Source organism: Typopeltis vanoorti, chromosome 25, assembly GCF_054136105.1.
Source record: "Typopeltis vanoorti isolate ZY-2024b chromosome 25, IOZ_Tvanoo_1.0, whole genome shotgun sequence".
Lineage (NCBI taxonomy): Eukaryota > Metazoa > Arthropoda > Arachnida > Uropygi > Thelyphonidae > Typopeltis > Typopeltis vanoorti.
In genome coordinates, this window is record NC_143573.1 from 74,142,290 (window position 1) to 74,162,387 (window position 20,098).

At 35.9% G+C, this 20,098-nt stretch overlaps 1 protein-coding gene across 3 annotated transcripts in view; it reads right to left on the minus strand.

The window, feature by feature from the left end:
* LOC150092852 (chromatin remodeling regulator CECR2-like) overlaps nt 1-20,098 on the minus strand; it is a 342,076-nt gene that overhangs the window by 220,310 nt on the left and 101,668 nt on the right. For all 3 annotated transcript variants that reach the window (XR_016550505.1, XM_090414404.1, XM_090414405.1), the window contains exon 9: nt 19,818-19,968. Coding sequence is in view for 2 of the 3 variants with exons in the window: in XM_090414404.1 (XP_090270530.1) it covers nt 19,818-19,968 (151 nt within the window). In the remaining variant the exon portion in view is untranslated. The remainder of the gene's footprint in view (nt 1-19,817; nt 19,969-20,098) is intronic.

Here is a 20,098-nt window from a genome sequence, read left to right on the forward strand (position 1 = left end):
TTATAACACAGGGAGCCGTCTGGCGCAGCACGATAATAGAGGCCGGTTTCATCAGCGTTGTAAATATCATCTGAACAGAAATTCTCTAAAAAAGTAAGGATTTTAGTATTTTGTCATTGTTCATTCTCCTCTGACTTCGCTTACATTGTCGGCACTGCCCTTTTCGCAGTGCGCTTTTTTAAATTTGATATTGTGTCTCGCTTTCCATCAAGACAACCAACCAGCAGTTGCTTTAAAATAGTTGTGGTCCAGCTTTTTAGCGATCTCCTCTGACTTCGCCTTCAACACTGGGCAGATGATATTCATGCCTCGCCTGCTAACTATAGAAAACCATTGATCTAATGCTTCTTCGACTTCTGGATCCTTTCCATCATGCTTTCTTTTGGATGTTCCTGGAATTTCTTTCTGTAATGTCCACTCCTCACGCAGTTTATTTTCTTGTTGTAGGAGACGCACTATGGTAGATTTTGGTACACCAGTTATATCAGCAAGTCTACGATGGCTTGTATTTAATGGCTGGCTTTTAATTTTATCCAACAAAAAATTTTTACTTGAAAGTGTAAAATCATTTCTTGGCAAAGATTTAAAAATTTTAAATAAAATTGACACAATAAATCGATAGGTACAGTATATAGTAAGGATAGATTCTTAAGCAAATGCGTGCTTGCCAGATGCACGACGAAAGATAACTGATTCGCATCACGCTAGTGTTGTCAAATATTAGTGTACGTAGTGTTGCCATATTTTCGAAAAATCCATAAAATATATCAAAAATTGCTAAATTCCTTTTCAGCTACTGTCCCAATTAAGCAAAAAGTTGTCCCAATTAAGTGTTTAAATTATGTATTAATATGTTGGTTTGGTTTCCGTTCTTTGAGATTTGGCCCTAAAAAGCGGCTACCCCAATTAAACAGAATCGACTGTACTTGAAACCCATAACTGAGTCTTGATCTGACAAATGCTCACCATAAATGAAGCAACAAACATCTGTCTGCATCACAAGAAGTGGAAACTAGAATGTGAAGAGCATTCCTTTTCTTTGTCACTTATCTCAGAAATGTCATTTATGAATGGTAGGATTTTTAGCAGCATCCATCAGTATTATTTTCAATCCTGTGGTCTTGAGTATGTAGCAATGCTTTCATCCACAAACCAAAAGGGACACATGACAGTCTGATAAATGCTGAACAAATATTCCTGCTGTGGGAAAAAAATAAATAAAAATATAAAATGATTGACCATGTGAGATGGTTTGGCATGAATTTTTTTTAATATCAAATAAACATCAAAGTGACAAAGGTAGTTTGTTTGTATTGATGAAAATAGGAATAGGTGATGTTTGAAATGCTCTGGTTGTAGTTCTGAAAACTAGATTGGGAACTGGATCCAATCATTGAAGAACCATAGACATCAGACCCATCACCGAGTCTTGATCTGATAAGAGCTTGATATAAATGGAGCAATGAACATTCCCATTTAAAAGATGTTAATTTTCATTAGCACTTATCTCATAACTAACATCATTATCATCAAATTCCTGTCATTTACCCTCAAGGGGTGTACAGGATATGATAGTACTACATGAAAAATTTACATCATTACTAACTTCCTATCTACAATTTTCCTCCAAATCAGTCTGTTACTTGTCAAGACTCCAACATTATCAGATCTTATATTTCTATTATCTAATCTAAGGCACCTTGTACCGTATCAATCCACCTATATCTTGGTCTTCCTCTAGGTCATTTTCCTGCCAACCTGGCAGAGAACACTTGTTTTGCTAATCTTTCCTCTCCCATTCTGTTTAAGTGACCATACCACCTGAGATTAGCTCTCCTAACTCACTCTTGGATGCTGACAATGTCAAGTTCTTTCCTAATATCCTTGTTTTCAATATGACATTTGTTGAATTGGATTTTAACGGTATTGATACGAACACATATTGATAAGAAAATAACTATTTATTAACTTATAAGCTAATATTTCGCTGGTATTATATCCAGCATCTTCAGAGAACACAAAGTTTGTTACAAATGCGAGACAACCACAATACGGCGTAACAGTGGGGCTAGTATAAGTAATTGCAGCGTGCAACAAAAGACTAAAGTCCTAATAAGGTGCCATCTAAGTTAAAAAAAAATAATAATATATAAAAAAATAGTAGTCTAAAGTTTTGAAAAAAAGTAGTCCCAAAGTCTTGAAAAAAAAAAAAATAATAATAATAAAAATTAAAATGAATAAATATTCATTTAGTCTTAGGATGACTGTCTCCCAAATCTTTGGTAGATTTATACAGCCATACTTATTAAGGCTTCTGTTGATTCGAGGAACAACCTCTCTGACTTGTAGAAGCATCTGTGCAATACTTTTTTTTTTACAATTGATCCTGTGTGCTGGGATCTCCAAAGCATGGTCTGCCAGACCCGGCTTGCCATAGCCAAAGTGGTGGATATATTTTTTGTGTTCACTGAGGCGGAAGTCCACAGTTCCTCCTGTCTGTCCGTAGTAGACTATGACATGAAACAGGGCACTTTATCACATCCTGGATGTGATAAAGGAGTAAAGAAATAATGGCTCTAAAAGAACTACACAATAATAACCACATTACAATAACCAAATCAGACAAAGGAAACCCAACTGTAGTAATGGATACAACAGAATATGAAAGCAAAATGCACGCACTTCTCCAAAACCGGTCAACATATCAAATTATAGATCGAGATCCCACCAACTCACAAAAGAATAAGGTGTGTAAGTTATTGAACAAAGTCATTTCCTGGCCAAAAGAAACAGTCAACAAACTCAAACCCTTTCACGGTAAAACACCCAGAATATATGGCGCTCCAAAAATTCACAAACAAGGTACACCTTTACGCCCTATTGTCATCATCATCAAATTCCTGCCATGTACCCTCAAGGGGTGCAGATAGTCTAAATAGTCCTATATATAAACTAGCTAAACATTTAGCTAAACTACTAGCCACTTGCACAAACAATTCTCCCTCTTTTGTTAAAAATTCTACCCACCTAAAAAGTATTTTAGAAAACCACACCTTAAATAGTTCAGACCTAATGGTGAGTTTTGATATCACCTCATTATTCACGAATGTATACCACTGACTGAAACACTTAACTTACTAAATTCACAATTTTCCCCTGATATATTTCAGCTATTTAGATTCACAGTATAGGCAGGTTATTTTACATGGAAAGGGAAAATATACAAACAATTAGATGGGACAGCTATGGGATCCCCTTTCTCCCCCCTTAGCCAACTTCTACATAGAACACCTGGAAAAGCTAGCTATCAACACAGCCACTCTCAAACCTAGTCTCTGGCTACGCTATGTTGATGATGTGTTTGCTATTTGGCCACATGGCCCAGACACATTGAATACATTTTTAGTACATCTAATTAGCCAGCATCCTAAATTGGTGCTGGCTATTTAGATGTACTATCTAGAAGCCAATGACTGCCCTTCCTGGACACACTGATCACACGTCTGCCAGAAGGTTCCTTATCATTTTCGGTTTATAGAAAACCCACACATACAGGAAGATATTTACACAAACAATCACACCATCACCCTTCTCAACAATATGATATCTTAAAAACACTAACCCATAAAGCCAGAGCAATCTGTTCCAATGACATTGCTCTCACTGCTGAACTTTCTGACCTGCGTCACACCTTCCTAACCAATTTCTATAATCCCCATAAGATATATAAAATACTAAATGCTATCCAGAACTCCTCCCACTATCTACCACAGAAGACTACAACAAAACTATCACCATCCCATACATTAAAGGCACATCGGAAAAGATATCTAGGGTGTTTAACAAACACCAACTACGCACCGTATTTAAACCTTATGTGAAATTGGCAACTCTCATCCGTTCACCTAAGGACAGATTCCCTCCTTTATCACATCCAGGAGTCTATGAAGTGCCCTGTTCATGTCATCTAGCCTACTACTGACAGATAGGAAGAACTGTGGACATCTGCCTCTGTGAACACAAAAAATATATCTGGCACTTTCGCTATGGCAAGTCAGGTCTAGCAGACCATGCTTTGGATACCCTGGCACACAGGATCAACTGTAAAAAAATAAAAGTACTGCACAGAAGCTTCTACAAGTCAGAGAGGTTGTTCCTGGAATCAACAGAACCCTTAAATCATATTCCAAACCTTAAGTATGGCTGTACAAATCTACCAAAGATTTGAGAGACAGTGTCACCCAAAGACCAAATTAATATTTTTTTTTTCCCCTTCTCAAAACTTTGGACTACTATTTTTCAAAACTATCAAAGAGTACTATTTTTTCAAAACTTTAGACTACTTTTTTATTTATTTATTATTATTTTTTTTAACATAGATGGCACTTTATTAGGACTTTAGTCTTGTGTTGCACGCTGCAATTACTTATACTAGCCATACTGTTACGGCATATTGTGGTTGTCTCACATTTGTAACCAACTTTGTTCGTGTACTCTGAAAATGCTGGAAATAATACCAGCGAAATATTAGCTTATAAGTTAATAAATAGTTTCTTATCAATCTGTGTTCATATCAATACCATTCAAGTCCAATTCAACATGTGTGATGAACACATAAGCCTTTCTACAGGGTTTAATATGACATTGCCACTGAATCCATCTGTTCATGCCACTAATGTTTCTCAGGACTCTCATATCTGTGGTCTCTAGTCTTTGGTCAAGTGTTTTATTTCTAACCAAGCTCCCAGATCCATAAGTTAAGATTGGTTTGATTACTCTCTTGTATACAGCTAATTTAATGTTTTGACTAATTTCTTTCTTAATCCATATAAATTTATTCAGTTGACTTCCTACCATACCAGCTTTATTGATTATGTTGTCTACGTCTATATTTAATTTATCATTTCCACTAAAAATTGTACCTAAGTAGCTGAAATGTTTTACTTGTTCTATAGGTTCTCCATTCACAATGCAGTTGATATGTTCAATACTTCTATTTTCATTGTCTGTGTCTTATTAGTATTGACTTTCTACCAAATATATTACAACAATTACTCAATTTCGTCAGTGAATCTTGTAGACTTGTACTGGATTTATTTAGTATAACATCATCTGCATAAAATAAAGAGCTGAGATTAACATCCACAATTGATATCAGGTTTAATACCACTTTCCTTCATAATGTGATCCATATAGATAATGACAGCCTCTATCATTGTCTGACACCAGATTTAACATTAAACCATCTTCCTGTACTTCCTTCAATTCTAACTGCTGACTTACAACTCAAATAAAGATTAAGTATTGCTTGATATAATGCCCCACTGACACTATACAACTGTAGCGTTTTGAATAGTTTCTCTCCTGACACCTTGTCATATGTTTTTTCCAGATCTACAAAATTTAAATACAGATCTTTGTTATATTCCCGTGACTTCTCAACTATTTGTCGTAAAGTGAAAATCTGATCCTGACAGCCTCTATTTGACCTGAATCCAGATTGTTCTTCACCAAGCTCTTTTACCACAATTCTTCTCAACCGTTTCTCAAGTATACTGGCATAAATCTTATCAGGGACACCGGTAAGATTTATGCCAACTAGGTAAGCTTTTTCGAAGTTAATTACTCCATACTTCAAGGATATCTTTTTCTACAGTTTTCATATCACCTTTATAAAAAGGAACAAACACTCAATAGAGAAATACCTCTGTAATTCTCACATTCAGTTTTATTTCCCTTTTTTTATATATGGGTACTACGAGAGCTCTACTCCAATCACCTGGAATTCGTCCCCCTGTTCAGAATCTCTGAACTATACAGTGCAACCACTGTAAGACTTTTATACCTCCATACTTGAGTATTTCTGGTTGAATATCATCTACTGCTGCTGCCACATTTCAGGCCTTGGATAGCTTTTTTCTACTTCAAGTATGGATATGTATTCCTGATTGCATGCCCGGTCAGTTTTTTTGTTATCACTGCCTGTCATCAGTTATTTTTGTTTATAATTCTGCGAACTAATTTCTCCACACTTCAAGGATATCTTTTTCTGTAGTCGTCGTGACATCTTTATCATCTCTAATTCCTTTTATATCATTCTTTCCTCTATTTCTGAGCTTCAACAACCTCGAGAATATCTTGCCACCTTCTCGATATTTATTTTCTACGTTCTTATCAAAGTCTTCCCAAACCTAGAAGACTTTTGTTTAGCTAGTTTTACACACTGTTTAGCTTTCTTACATTTGTCTCTGTATTCTCTAAGAGCACTAGCTGACTTATTTGCCAGGAACTTTTGATATGTTTTCTTCTTTGTCTTCACTGCCTCTAACTTTCTGTGTCCACCATGTGGAGTTCTGATTTTTCTATCCTCACAGACAACCTCACCACATGCTTCTCTGGCTGAATCAATCAGGGTTTTCTTCAAGGCTTGCCACTGAGTCTCCAAGGTGTGATTCGTGTTTTCAGATTCTTATTTTTTCTTCAATAAGCTTTGTATATTTTAGTCTACAGTTCATATCTGAGAGCTGATAACTTTTATTTGCTTTAAAACTTTCTTATATGTTCTTCTTTTCAATACGAAATTCAATTTTATCCTGCTCAAGAACTAAATGGTGATCACTTCCAATTTCAAATCCTCTGTACACCCGGTGTCCTGCACCAGGGAGAAAACATCACTATCAACAATAACATAGTCAATGTCTCATTATAATAACAATGTCAATAAGTCTCATTGTTCAGATCCCCATTCTGATATTTGCCCACATCACTCTACTTGAAATTGCCTGCCATTCAAGAAGATTAGCCTGGTATTTAGTGTTGAATACGATGGCTACTCCTTTTCATTAATTGTCATTGCCTGAATATAACGTTTTGTATTTATTGCTCAGAAAGATCTCGCCAGTTTTTGTCTTTTTTCAGTCACCCCTATTATATCAATCTGGTATTTATCCAATTCCTCAGCTAGCTCCATGTCTTTGCCATTCAGGCTTCTTATGTTGATAGTATCGATCTTCAACTCTGATGTTATTAAGTTGGGGTGTGTTTTAGCATTTGTTCCAGTAACTGACTTTTCACTGTTTGCCCTGGTTCCCTGGTGAAAATAACAGGGGCCTTTTTAACCAGGCGACTCCCCTGCTAGCATGAAATTCTGTCATGTTGTACCATGATTTAATATTGTGGTGTAAGCCAATAAGAATGCAATTTGGTTGACTTAATCCCAAATTACCAGCCCATCCTTGATCATTCAGCATCCAGGTTCTGCATCTCACCTTCTCGTGATGCATCTAACAGGGTGCATCATGAGAAGGTGAGGACTGGACATTAGTCAGAAGCCCTGGTCAGTTCTCCGCATTACTTTAAAGGCTATGTGGAGGTCTCCTCTCAGTTATATAGCTTTGACCCTTAAGCATCCCTCATAACTAACACATGAAGCAGAAATGTCAGTTTTATGCTGAACACAAGTCCCACAAACTTTGCTTCTCTTGCAACTGGGATTGTTTGTCTTAGTCTTTGTTCTAGGTCAGGATGAATGATATGTTTATGGTAAAAATGTATGCAAATAGTTTTCTGTGGTAGAAATCTGAGCTCATTTACAAGTGACAGTTTGAAAGATGGTTGTGGAAAGTTGCAGAAAGCAAACAACTGCTTGCTACAAACTGTTTGTCTCCTTCTATCATATGTTGCCAGAATGACAAGAGATAGTAAAGTCATCCACACAGAGGCATCACTTACGTTTGGAAGAAGTTATGTCATCAAGCTACCTTTGACAGGAAACAATGTGACACTGAATACAGTATCATGTGAGACTCCCTTCTTTTGGAGGATTCAGTTATGGTTTTTAATATAGAGAGGAAGGCTTCTTCTGAGACTAAAGTTATTTAGGTTTTCAAATATGCCAAATCTCCAAGTGGTGCCACATGCTCTCTTTCCATATCAAAGAAAACTGATAGTAATTGATCATGTTTTCTTTCTCTTTAAGATCTAATAAGATGCTTCAAATCAGATTAAATGTAAGATTAAATGATTTGGAGTTGAATCTTCACCTCATCTTAAAAGATGGGAAAAAAAAAAAAAGCTATTGCTCTCCAGAAACCTGAAAAGATGACAATCGGCTGACAAGATAATTTATTGGTATTTTAAGGATCCTCATTTAAGGATTTTCCATCATGATATCCATTATGGAATACATGGCTGCCTATGGAAAAGTGGATATCACAGGGATATGACTGCTCACACAGACAATATCTTCTACTTCCTATTCATAGGAAACTATTGTGAACATGTCATTAGCTCAATAACAGTGAAGGTTTGGAAGAGGACATGTAAACATGTGGAAGAGGGCAATACGTCAGGTGTTTGTTGAACTGGCACTTCACATGTTAGTTTGTGTAGCCATTAAATGGCATATTGTAGCCATTTAAGCTCCCTATTAAGAGAATAGGAGTGATAGTTGTAGCACGAGGTCCTCAAAAGGTCATCCTGGGAAATATTTGCACTGGAAAAATGCAGCATGCATAATAAGAGATCATACTGGAAAGTGAATAGTTTTTTCACTATGTCAGTTAAGCAGGAACTGTTGGAAAGTGGTATGGATACCCACAAGGATGATGACTATTCCACACTATCCTAAGACACCATCTCTAGATTCCATCCTTTTTCCTGTCCTTACAGATAACAGTTATACCACAATGTAAGATCCCACCAACTTTCAAATATGTCGTTTGCAGATAGAAACCCACTAACTAACAGTTTTTTTGATACAGTGGAATCATTTCTGATGTTTTTTTTCAGGAGTGGAAACTAGAATGTGAAGGGTGTTCCTTTTCTTGTTACTTATCTCACAAATGTCATATATGAAAGGTGGCATATTTAGCAGTATTCATCAGTATTATTGCCTATCTTGATGTCTTGAGTATGTAGTAATGCTTTCATTCACAAACCAAAGGGACATATGGCAGTCTGATAAGTACTGAACAAATATTCTTGCTGTGGACAAATAAATAAACAAACATAACTGGCCACATAGGATGTCTGGTATTGTTTTTATGATTTTATTTTAATAGCAAATAAACATCAAAGTGACAAAAGTAGTTTATTCGTACTGATGAAGACTAGTAAGAATTTATTTATTTATTTATTTATTTTTTTAACCCTTTTCACACTGTTGTAGCCCCGCAGGGGGGGCTACAACAGTGTGAGACTACCAGAATTATCCTTTCTGGGAACACTAGATCCCAGTGATGGTAATCTGGAAAAGAGGGCAATAATAAACTCATGAGAAGTAGAGCAAAAAACATAGGAAGAAAAGAAGACAAAGATGAAAAATGAAAAGGGTGAATACCACCACAAAGAACAGATAGCCCAAATGAATGGATGGGATGAGGTGAAGTCTTCATAGTAAAGTGGGAAATGATTTTCTTGGTCATCACCATGAAAAATTAGACTCATGATAAGAGGTCAGTCTAATATTTTGGTGATGTTACCATATCTGGAAGTGAGAGAGGTGGAAACAGAAAAGTAGAAGTTGCATTCAGTAGCCATAGAAAGGAAGCAGAAAGTGAGACTACCAATCACCCAAGAGAACAAACAAGTTTTTAATACCTCATCATCATCATCAAATTCCTGCCATGTACCCTCAGGGGGTGTACAGGATATGACAGTACTACATGAAAAAATTACATCATTACTAACTTCCTATCTACAATTTTCCTCCAAATCAGTCTGTTACTTGTCAAGACTCCAACATTATCAGATCTTATATTTCTATCGTCTAAGGCACTTTGTACCGTATCAATCCACCTATATCTTGGTCTTCCTCTGGGTCGTTTTCCTGCCAACCTGGCAGAGAATACTTGTTTTGCTAATCTTTCCTCTCCCATTCTATTTAAGTGACCATACCATCTGAGATTAGCTCTGCTAATGCATTCCTGGATGCTGACAATGTCAAGTTCTTTCCTAATATCCTCATTTTTAATATGATATTGCCATTGATGCCATCTGTTCACGCCTCTAATCTTTCTCAGGACTCTCATATCTGTGGTCTCTAGTCTTTGGTCAAGTGTTTTACTTCTGACCCAGCTCTCAGATCCATAAGTTAAAATTGGTTTGAACACAGTCTTTTATACAGCTAATTTAGTGTTCCGACTAATTTCTTTCTTATTCCATATGAATTTATTCAATTGACTTCCCACGATACCAGCTTTGCTGATTCTGTTGTCTATTTCTATATTTAGTTTACCATCTTCAGTAAAAATTGTGCCTAAGTAGCTGAAGTGTTTTACTTGTTCCACAGGTTCCCCATTCACAACACAGTTGACATTTTCAATGATTCTGCCTTTTTTCATTGTCTTTGTCTTTTTATTGCTGACCTTCATACCATATCTATTACAACAGCTATTCAATTTAGTCAGAGAATCTTGCAGACTAGTAGCAGATTTATTTAGAAGTATAACATCATCCGCATAAAGCAAAGAGCTGACATTAACATCTCCAATTTTGATATCAGGTTTAATACCACATTCCTTGATAATGTGATCCATATAGATAATGAATAACAAAGGGGATAATGTACATCCTTGTCTCACACCAGATTTAACATTAAACCATCTTCCTGTACTTCCTTCAATTCTAACTGCTGACTCACTACTCAAATAAAGACTAAGTATTGCTTGATATAATGCCCCATTGACACCATATAACTGCAGCGTATTGAATAGCTTCTCTCTTGGCACCTTGTCATATGCCTTTTCCAAATCGACAAAACTTAAATACAGATCTTTGTTATATTCCCATGTTTTCTCGACTATTTGTCGTAAAGTGAAGATCTGATCTTGACAGCCTCTATTTGGCCTGAATCCAGCTTGTTCTTCACCAAGCTTTTCTTCCACAATTCTTCTCAACCGTTTCTCAAGTATACTTGCATAGATCTTGCCAGGAACACTCAGTAGGGAAATACCTCTGTAATTCTCACATTCAGTTTTATTTCCCTTTTTATATATGGGTACTATGAGAGCTCTACTCCAATCATTGGGAATTCGTCCCTCTGTCCAGGCTTTCTGAACTATGCAGTGCAGCCACTGTAAGACTCTTATACCACCATACTTCAGCATTTCTGGTCGAATATCATCTACTCCTGCTGCCTTTCCACATTTCAAGCCTTTGATGGCTTTTTCTACTTCAAGTATGGATATGTATTCCTGACTGCATGCCTGGTCAGTGTTTTTTTATCACTGTGCTGTCATCACTGCTTGTTTCATTTAGCAGTTTTTCAAAGTAATTACTCCATACTTCAAGGATATCTTTTTCTCCTGTTTTCATTTCACCTTTATCATCTCTAATTCCTTTTACAGCACTCTTTCCTCCATTCCTAAGCTTCTTCAAAAACCTCCAGAATATTTTGCCACCTTCTTGATATTTATTTTCTATATTCTTGCCAAAGTCCTCCCATGACTTTTATTTAGCTAGTTTTACACACTGTTTAGCTTTCTTACATTTGTCTCTGTATTCTGTAAGAGACAAAGCTGACTTATTTGCCTGGAACTTTTGATATGCTTTCTTCTTTTCCTTCACTGCCTCTTTAACTTCCTGTGTCCACCAGGGAGTTCTGATTTTTTTATCTTTGCACACAACCTCACCACATGCCTCTCTGGCAGAATCAATCAATGTTTCCTTCAGAGTTTGCCACTGAATCTCCAAGGTTTGATTCCTGTTCTCAAACTCTTTCATTTTCTTTTCAATAATATTTCTGTATTTTAATCTACAGTTTACATCTGAGAGCTGCTCAACTTTTATTCGCTTTAAAACTTTCTTACATGTTATTCTTTTCAATATGAAATTCAATTTTATCCTGCTCAAGACTAAATAGTGATCACTTCCAATTTCAAATCCTCTGTACACTCTGGTGTCCTGCACCAGGGAGAAAACATCACTATCAACAATAACATAGTCAATGAGACTTTTCTTATTCCTAGCCTCTTCTCTCCATGTGAATTTGTGCACATTTTTATGTTGGAACATGGTGTTAGTAATAACCAGTCCATGTCCTGAGCAGAAATCCAACAGATATTTGCCATTATTATTAGCTTTGCTCTTTTCTCCAAATTTTCCCAAAATATTTTTGTATGTCTCACAATCATTTCCTACTCTACTATTTAGAGTACCAGGAACAATTAGTAGGGTAATACCTCTGTAATTCTCACATTCAGTTTTATTTCCCTTTTTTATATATGGGTACTATGAGAGCTCTACTCCAATCATCAGGAATACATCCCTCTGTCCAGTCCTTCTGAACTATGCAGTGCAGCCTCTGTAAGAGTTTTATACCACCATACTTCAGCATTTCTGGTCGAATATCATCTACTTCTGCTGCCTTTCCACATTTCAAGTCTCTGATGGCTTTTTCAACTTCAAGTATGGATATGTATTCCTGACTGCATACCTGGTCAGTGTTTTTTTACCACTGTGCTGTCATCACTGCTTGTTTCTTTTAGCAGTTTTTCAAAGTAATTACTCCATACTTCAAGGATATCTTTTTCTTCCATTTTCATGTCACCTTTATCATCTCTAACTCCCTTTACAGCACTCTTCCCTCCATTCCTAAGCTTCTTCAACAACCTCCAGAATATTTTGTCACCTAGTTGATATTTATTTTCTATATTTGCCAAAGTCCTCCCATGACTTTTGTTTAGCTAGTTTTACAATGTTTAGCATTCCTGCATTTGTCTCTATATTCTTTAAGAGCACAAGCTGACTTATTTGACAGGAACTTTTGATATGCTTTCTTCTTTTCCTTCACTGCCTCTTTAACTTGCTTTGTCCACCATGGAGTTCTAATTTTTCTGTACTTGCAGACAACTTCACCACATGCCTCTCTAGCTGAATCAATCAGGGCTTTCTTCAAGACTTGCCACTGAATCTCCAAGGTTTGATTCCTGTTCTCAAACTCTTTCATTTTTTTTTCAATAAACTTTGTGTATTTTAGTCTACAGTTCACATCTGAGAGCTGCTCTACTTTTATTCGCTTTAAAACTGTCTTACTGTTATTCTTTTCAATATGAAATTCAATTTTATCCTGTTCAAGACTAAATAGTGATCACTTCCAATTTCAAATTCTCTGTACATTCTGGTGTCCTGCACCAGGGAGAAAACATCACTATCAACAATAACATAGTCAATGAAACTTTTCTTATTCTTTGCCTCTTCTCTCCATGTGAATTTGTGCACATTTTTATGTTGGAACATGGTGTTAATAATAACCAGTCCATGTTCTGAGCAGAAATCCAACAAATATTTGCCATTATTATTAGCTTTTCCCAAATCTTCCCAAAACATTTTTATATGTCTGACAATCATTTCCTACTCTGCTATTTAGATCCCCAACAAGGACCAACTTTTCCTTTTTCATTGTGTCAGTTGCTTTTTCTAAAGCCTCAAAAAATTCCTCCACTTCTACCTTAGTAGAACGTTCTGTGGGACCATAGGCAGAAATAAGTCTCATTGTCCAGTTCCCCATTCTCATATTTGCCCACATTACTCTACTTGAGACTGACTGCCATTCAAGAAGATTAGCCTCGTATTTTTTTGTTGGATACTACGGCTACTCCTTTTCCTTGATTGTCATTGCCTGAATATAACATTTTGTATTTATTGCTCAGAAAGATCTCACCAGTTTTGGTCTTTTTTGTTTCAGTCACCCCTATTATGTCGATCTGGTACTTATCTAATTCCTCAGCTAGCTCCATTTCTTTGCCATTCAGGCTTCTTACGTTGATAGTACCGATCTTTAACTCTGGTGATGTTGAGTTGGGGTTTGTTTTCAGATTTGTTCCAGTAGCTGACTTTTCGCTGTTCGCCCTGGTTCCCTGGCGAAAACAACGGGGGCCTTGTTTAACCGGGCGACGCCCCAGCCGGCATGAAGTTTTGTCATGTTGTACCATCATTTTTTATTTTGGTTTAACCAATAAGAATACAATTTGGTCGGCTAAATCCCAAATTGCCAGCCCATCCTCGTTCGTTCAGTATCAAAGTAGATACCCAACAGGGTGCACCACGAGAAGGTGAGGATTGGACATTAGGTCAGAAGCCCTGGTCGGTTCTCCGCATTCCTTTAAAGGCTATGTGGAGGTCTCCTCTCAGTTATACAGCTTTGACCCTTAAGCACCCCTGTTTTTAATACCTTGCATTGTTAAAAGTCTGGGTTTAGATTTGTTGATTTTTTTTAAGATGTTGTGGACTATAGTTCTAGCTAGTGTAAAGCCAGGATTTTTGATTCTGGATGTTTAAAGTATGTTGTATTTTTGCTTAACAGCTTTGGTAAAGAACCAGGGATTGAACAGTGGCTGAGAGCTTTTGTGTGGAATTAGAAATAAAAGCTCTCACTCCAAAAGAATTATTTCAGTTATTTGGTTGGAGCAGGCATTTTGGATCACAAAAATAGAAACAGTAATCAGATAATATCAGATAGAGTAATGGCAATTCTAGTGAATCCTAAACCTAGAAATATGCTGATCATTCAAATATATGCTGCTACAGAACATATGGGGAAGCAGAAATAGACATCACCATTCTATGATGAAATAGAACAGTGTATAAAGGAAGCTGGAGGCAAGAAAAATCGAGTTATTTGCAATATGGGTGACTGGAACGCAAAAGTTGGATCAGAGAGAACATCTACACACGTGGATCCATTTGGATTTGGAATGAGAGAGGACAAAAACTGACTGATTTCTGTAACAAGCACAGTCAGTCAGCCAGTGTTGCCAATTTAGCTCTTTTGGAGCTAGATCTAGCTTTTTTTTTTTCTTCCCTAGCTCCAAAAATTTTAATCTAGCACCTAGCTCCAAATCTAGCTCCTTCAGAACTAGTTTCAGCTCTTTTTAGTTGTTTTTATAACTTACTGTTAAAGAAATTGTTTTATAAGTTTTTCAGATGTTCGTATTTGATATTGTATTGTACGTTTGGTGTTAGTATCATACACGTTTCAAACGCATGATGAAATCAGTCAGTCATGTGGCCCAACAGTCTGTCATTTTGTTGCCTTAAAGTTGATAGCACTGCTACAAGTTAGTCTTTGCACAGTGTTCTGGTTGGTAGTTACGATAGCAAGTGGGAAGTTTTCAAAGACTGATCGTAATTCATTGCAGTAAATAGTTGTATACCCTTCTTCAAAAATGAGCAATGAGAAAAATAAAGCTTACAATCAAAAATTTAGGAGGGAGTGGTTGCAAATGAGAACATTTAGTAAATGGTTGTGTGAAGTTCCTGGTGACGCTACAAAAGGCCACTATAAAACATATAAGGGAGACCGGAAAATAATCAATTATTTTTAATAGGTCATTTTTAGCCGATTGTTTTTTCTTAAATAACATAAATTATTAAATTTGATTTTTATTTAAATATTAGCATTACTTTTCTATTTAAAAAATCAGTTTTTTTTAAATTTTAGATTATTTTTTTTTAACATGTCAGACTTTAAAGTTGAAGAGCACCATTTATGTCACTGTATGCTTTTTGTTTCACCAAGGAAAGAATGCTACCGAGGCTACCAAAATCATTTGCTCAACTTATGGAGACATATTGAAGGTTAACAAATGTCAAGTATGGTTTAGGAGATTTGCAGAAAAAAATTTTGATCTCTCTGATCGTCCTCGATCTGGAAGACCTCTTACTCTAGATGCCGATGCTCTTAAGACTCTCGTTGATTCAGATAAAAAAAAAACCATACAAGAACTAGCAGAGAAACTTAATTCATCATGGTCAACTGTCCAAGAGCACTTACATAAGAGTGGCAAGGTTCTTAAACAGGGTGTATGGGTACCGAATGAACTGTCAGAAAACAATAAAGCACAGAGACGGGCGATTTGCAATTCATTGTTGACCAGACAACAAAATGACCCCTTTTTGGAACGAGTCGTAACTGGTGACGAAAAATGGTGCTGTATAAGAATAATAAACGCAAAAAACAGTGGCTTTCTCCAAATCAAACTCCAGTTCCAACACCTAAAGATGGACTTCATCCACAAAAGGTTCTGTTGTGCGTTTGGTGGGATATTCATGGAATTATTCATTATGAACTCATGGACAAGGCAAGACTATCACAGCAGCCATCTACTGTGAACAATTAGAGCGACTACATCAAGCATTGTTAATCAAACGTCCTGCACTTGTCAATCGAAAAGGGGTAATTTTGCAGCAAGATAATGCAAAACCACATTCTGCAAGAATGACTCCAGAAAAAATTAGGCAGTTAGGATGGGAACTTCTACCACATCCTCCATATTCACCAGATATTGCCCCTAGTGACTATCACTTATTCGGGTCCTTAGAACACAGCATATGAAATAAAACCTTCCGTTCGCAAGATGATGTCCAAAAGGAGTTTGATATCATTTTTTGCCTCCAAAGAAAAAACTTTTTTCGAAAAAGGAATTCTAAACTTAGTAGATCATTGGAATAAGGTTATAATTAACGATGACGATTACAGAATTGAATAATGTTAATTTGTTCTTTAATAAAATTTATATTAAAAATGTAGTTTAAAAAATTGATTACTTTCCGGTCCCCCTTATAAAAAAGTTGGCACACCTTTTAGCAACTCCTATAGGTAAAGATGACCTTGCCATTGCTTCTGCCTGGTATCTCCACTTCTGGGCCTGGCTCCCACTGAAGAGACCTCAATAAAGGTCGAAACTAGTCTGGGTAGTGGCCCTTCCCAGAGATATAGGAGAGATACTGAGATAGGAGTGATGTTAGCTTGCTCCACCTTTGCAACGAGTTGCCTGGTGTTGTACCACCTTATCCCAGTCCTGAAGATACTTTCAGGTGCAATCTTTGTTTGCTCACACTTGGATAAAGGATTAAACTAAATTTATTACTATTGTAAAACATAGCAAAACTAAGAAACATCTTGCTGCAGTTCCATATAAGGCTGTTCCTATTACAAATATGCTTGTGAGAAAGTCTGATGAGACCGTGAACTTTGAACGTAGGTTAGCATTATTTCTTTGTTGTCACTCATCATTCAATAGTTGAGATCATCTAGTAGATCTTTGCAAAAATATCACCCCAGACAATCAAATTATGCCAAAGGTAAAAATGCACTGAACTAAGTGCTCTGCAATTGTAAAGAATATTCTAAGTGAGCATTTTGAAGATCTAATTACAGACATTGGAGATGAAAATTTCAGATTGCTAATAGACGAATTAAATGATATCACTGTGAATAAGATTTTAGGAATGGCCATTTATTATAGCAAGAAATTCAACAAAATTATAGATACATTTCTGAGCATGGTGGTTCTAGAAAGTTGTGACACTAGTGGTATTGTGGCTGCACTGAAAAAAGAGCTCTTGACCAAGAAACTGGACATTAAAAAATCTCATTGCAATTTGGTACAGACAATGCTAGTGTTATGGTTGGTGTCAATAATGGCATTTATGAACAACTGAAGGCATGTATTCCCTCCTTAATTTTAATTAGATGTGTATGCCATTCATTACAACTGGGAATGTCTCACACTTGTGCAGAATCTCTCCCAAGAAAATTAGACTTTTTAGTTGCCGAAACGTATAAGTGGTTTTCACATTCTTCTTCAAGACAAGCAGCATACAAAGAGCTGCATCAAACTATCAACGAAAATGATGCTCCTCTGAAAATCGTAAGCAATTGTGCAACAAGGTCTCTCCATTGAACCTGCAGTAGACAGAATTCGCAGCCAGTGGTTGGAATTAAAAACTCACTTCGAAGACTGAGAAATGTTACGAAGCTCAAATTTTTTGGGAGATGTACAAAGATGAAAGGAATCTGTTGTACCTTTTTATTTTTGCATCCTGTTCTAGTTCAAGTTCAGCAAGTTAACAAAATTTTTGAATCTAACAGTGCGGATAAGATGAGATTATTTGAAGACCTTTCTCATTTGATTCACTCTATTGCTAATATGTTAGTGCACCATCACCCATAGTCAACCCTCTAGAGTCATAGATTGATAACTATTTGGATCCCAATCCAAATCTTGGTTACAGATTTGAAAGAAAAATTTCAAAGTTGATGATACAAAAAAAATTATTCAAAATGATGAGTGAAATCTTAGAAGTAGAGCAAGACAGTTTCTTCTTGGTCTCTTCAAACAGTTTAAGCAAAAGTTGCCTGAAAACTTGAATATTTTAAGAATGATGTCTTCTTTTTCTGTTGACAATACCCTAAAACATATAAAAGAACCCTTTTATCCCCATGTTAGAAATAATGCTGAAAACAGAAAAAGATGTTGCTGGTGCTGAATACCAGTACAATACTATCCACTTAAATAAATGAACAAATATAGAAAACACTGAGCTATTCTGGACTGAAGTACGAGAATATAAAGATGCATCTGGAATGAATCCATTTAAAGAAATTGCTCAGTGTGCAATAAATTTATTAATACTGCTAAATTCTAATGCCGAAATTGAATGAATTTTTAGTTCCATGAATGTAGTTAAAACTAAATTAAGAAACAAGATGGAATTGCCAATGCTGACAGCTATTTTGTCAGTGAAGTATAGCCTCAGGCATAACAACAAGGTGCTGTGCAGACTATCATTTACCAGCATATACATTGAGTAATATTGGAACGATGGCCACATATAATAAAGCTGAAAATCTAAGTAAAAATGTGGGTGAATTAAGCGCAGAAGACCACATGGAAGATGTATTTAGCTATTTATATGCAAGTATCACTTCAACTTGAATAAAGTAAGTAACTTAAAAGTATCAGCTACTACTTTTAAAATTTTAGCTTCAAATTTTTATTTTTAACTCCTTTTTAGCTTTTTTTTTTTTTTTTTTAAGATATAGCTGTTTTTAGTCATTTTCATTTGGCAACACTAGGTTCAGCAGGACAGAGGATACTAATAGTTTTAGAAGGAAAAATTATGGGAAAAGGATTAAGAGGTAAAAAACAAAGGACATGGTTAGTTTGAAGATATAAGATCATGGACAGGATCACATGGCTATGCAGAAACAAAAAGGAAAGCCATCAACAGAGATAACTAGAAGGACATGGTGCTGCACCCTCTCAGTGAGGAAGCTACATGAAGAAGAATCAGATGATAGAAAAAACAGAAATCCCAGATGTCATCCCAAATGGTACTGTTGTAGTTGCTAAGTGAGCACGAGAATTGGTGATCATTTCTTTTCAAGCAAATATCACATGCTTGACATTTCATGTAGATATCACAACCAGCTGTTCAAAAATTATAAGTTTGGGATCAACTTCTGAAAACAAAAAGAATCCAGACAAGAAAAGTCTTTTTTTCCCTCATGTTTTAGTTTTTATTTGAATGAAAAATTATTGTCTATTATGAAATTAACAGAAAAACAGTTAAAAATACATTTCAGAGGATGGGAAATGGAATTCACTATAGATTAAAATAAGTTTATCTTAATGTCAGATATATGGAAAAGTTATGCACATATCTGAAGATCTTTAATTTAGTTAGTTTATTGAATGGGAGTACTGCAGTGAAAAGTGACCAGCCTAAAACACAGTATTAGTACACTGGGTGGAACATGTTAGAAAGCCAGGAAAGCACGTTTTTTTTTTTTTTTTTTTTTTTTTTTGCCCATTCAATATGCAAGGGGAGTGGAGTAAAAACTGGGTAATGAAAATCATCTACACACACACCTATATATCTCACTAACATGCATTGAACCAACAGCCTTCAGTGAGAAAAGCGAGCTTCTCTCTTACTCAAACCAAGACCAGATTGTGTTTTGCTAGAGTATTTCTATTCCACTTAACTATCATGTTCACATATCATTCAGTGACAAACATTTCAAATACCTTCCATAGCTCTTTGCCTTTCTTCTGCTCGTTTTGCTCTTTCAATGATTTCTCTTTTCTTTCTTCCTTTTTCTTCTTGTATTCTCCTATCTTCTTCATCTTTTTCTCTCTTAATCCTTTCCTCTTCTGCTGCTAAATTGGCCATTTTATCCTGTAAACAAAGAAATTCACATGATTAAACAACAAGCATTTAATCTTTGGGACACAATACATTGTTAAAGAGAATATTTAAAAACTATTATAAAAAATAACAGAAAATAATATAACCTATTACATTCATT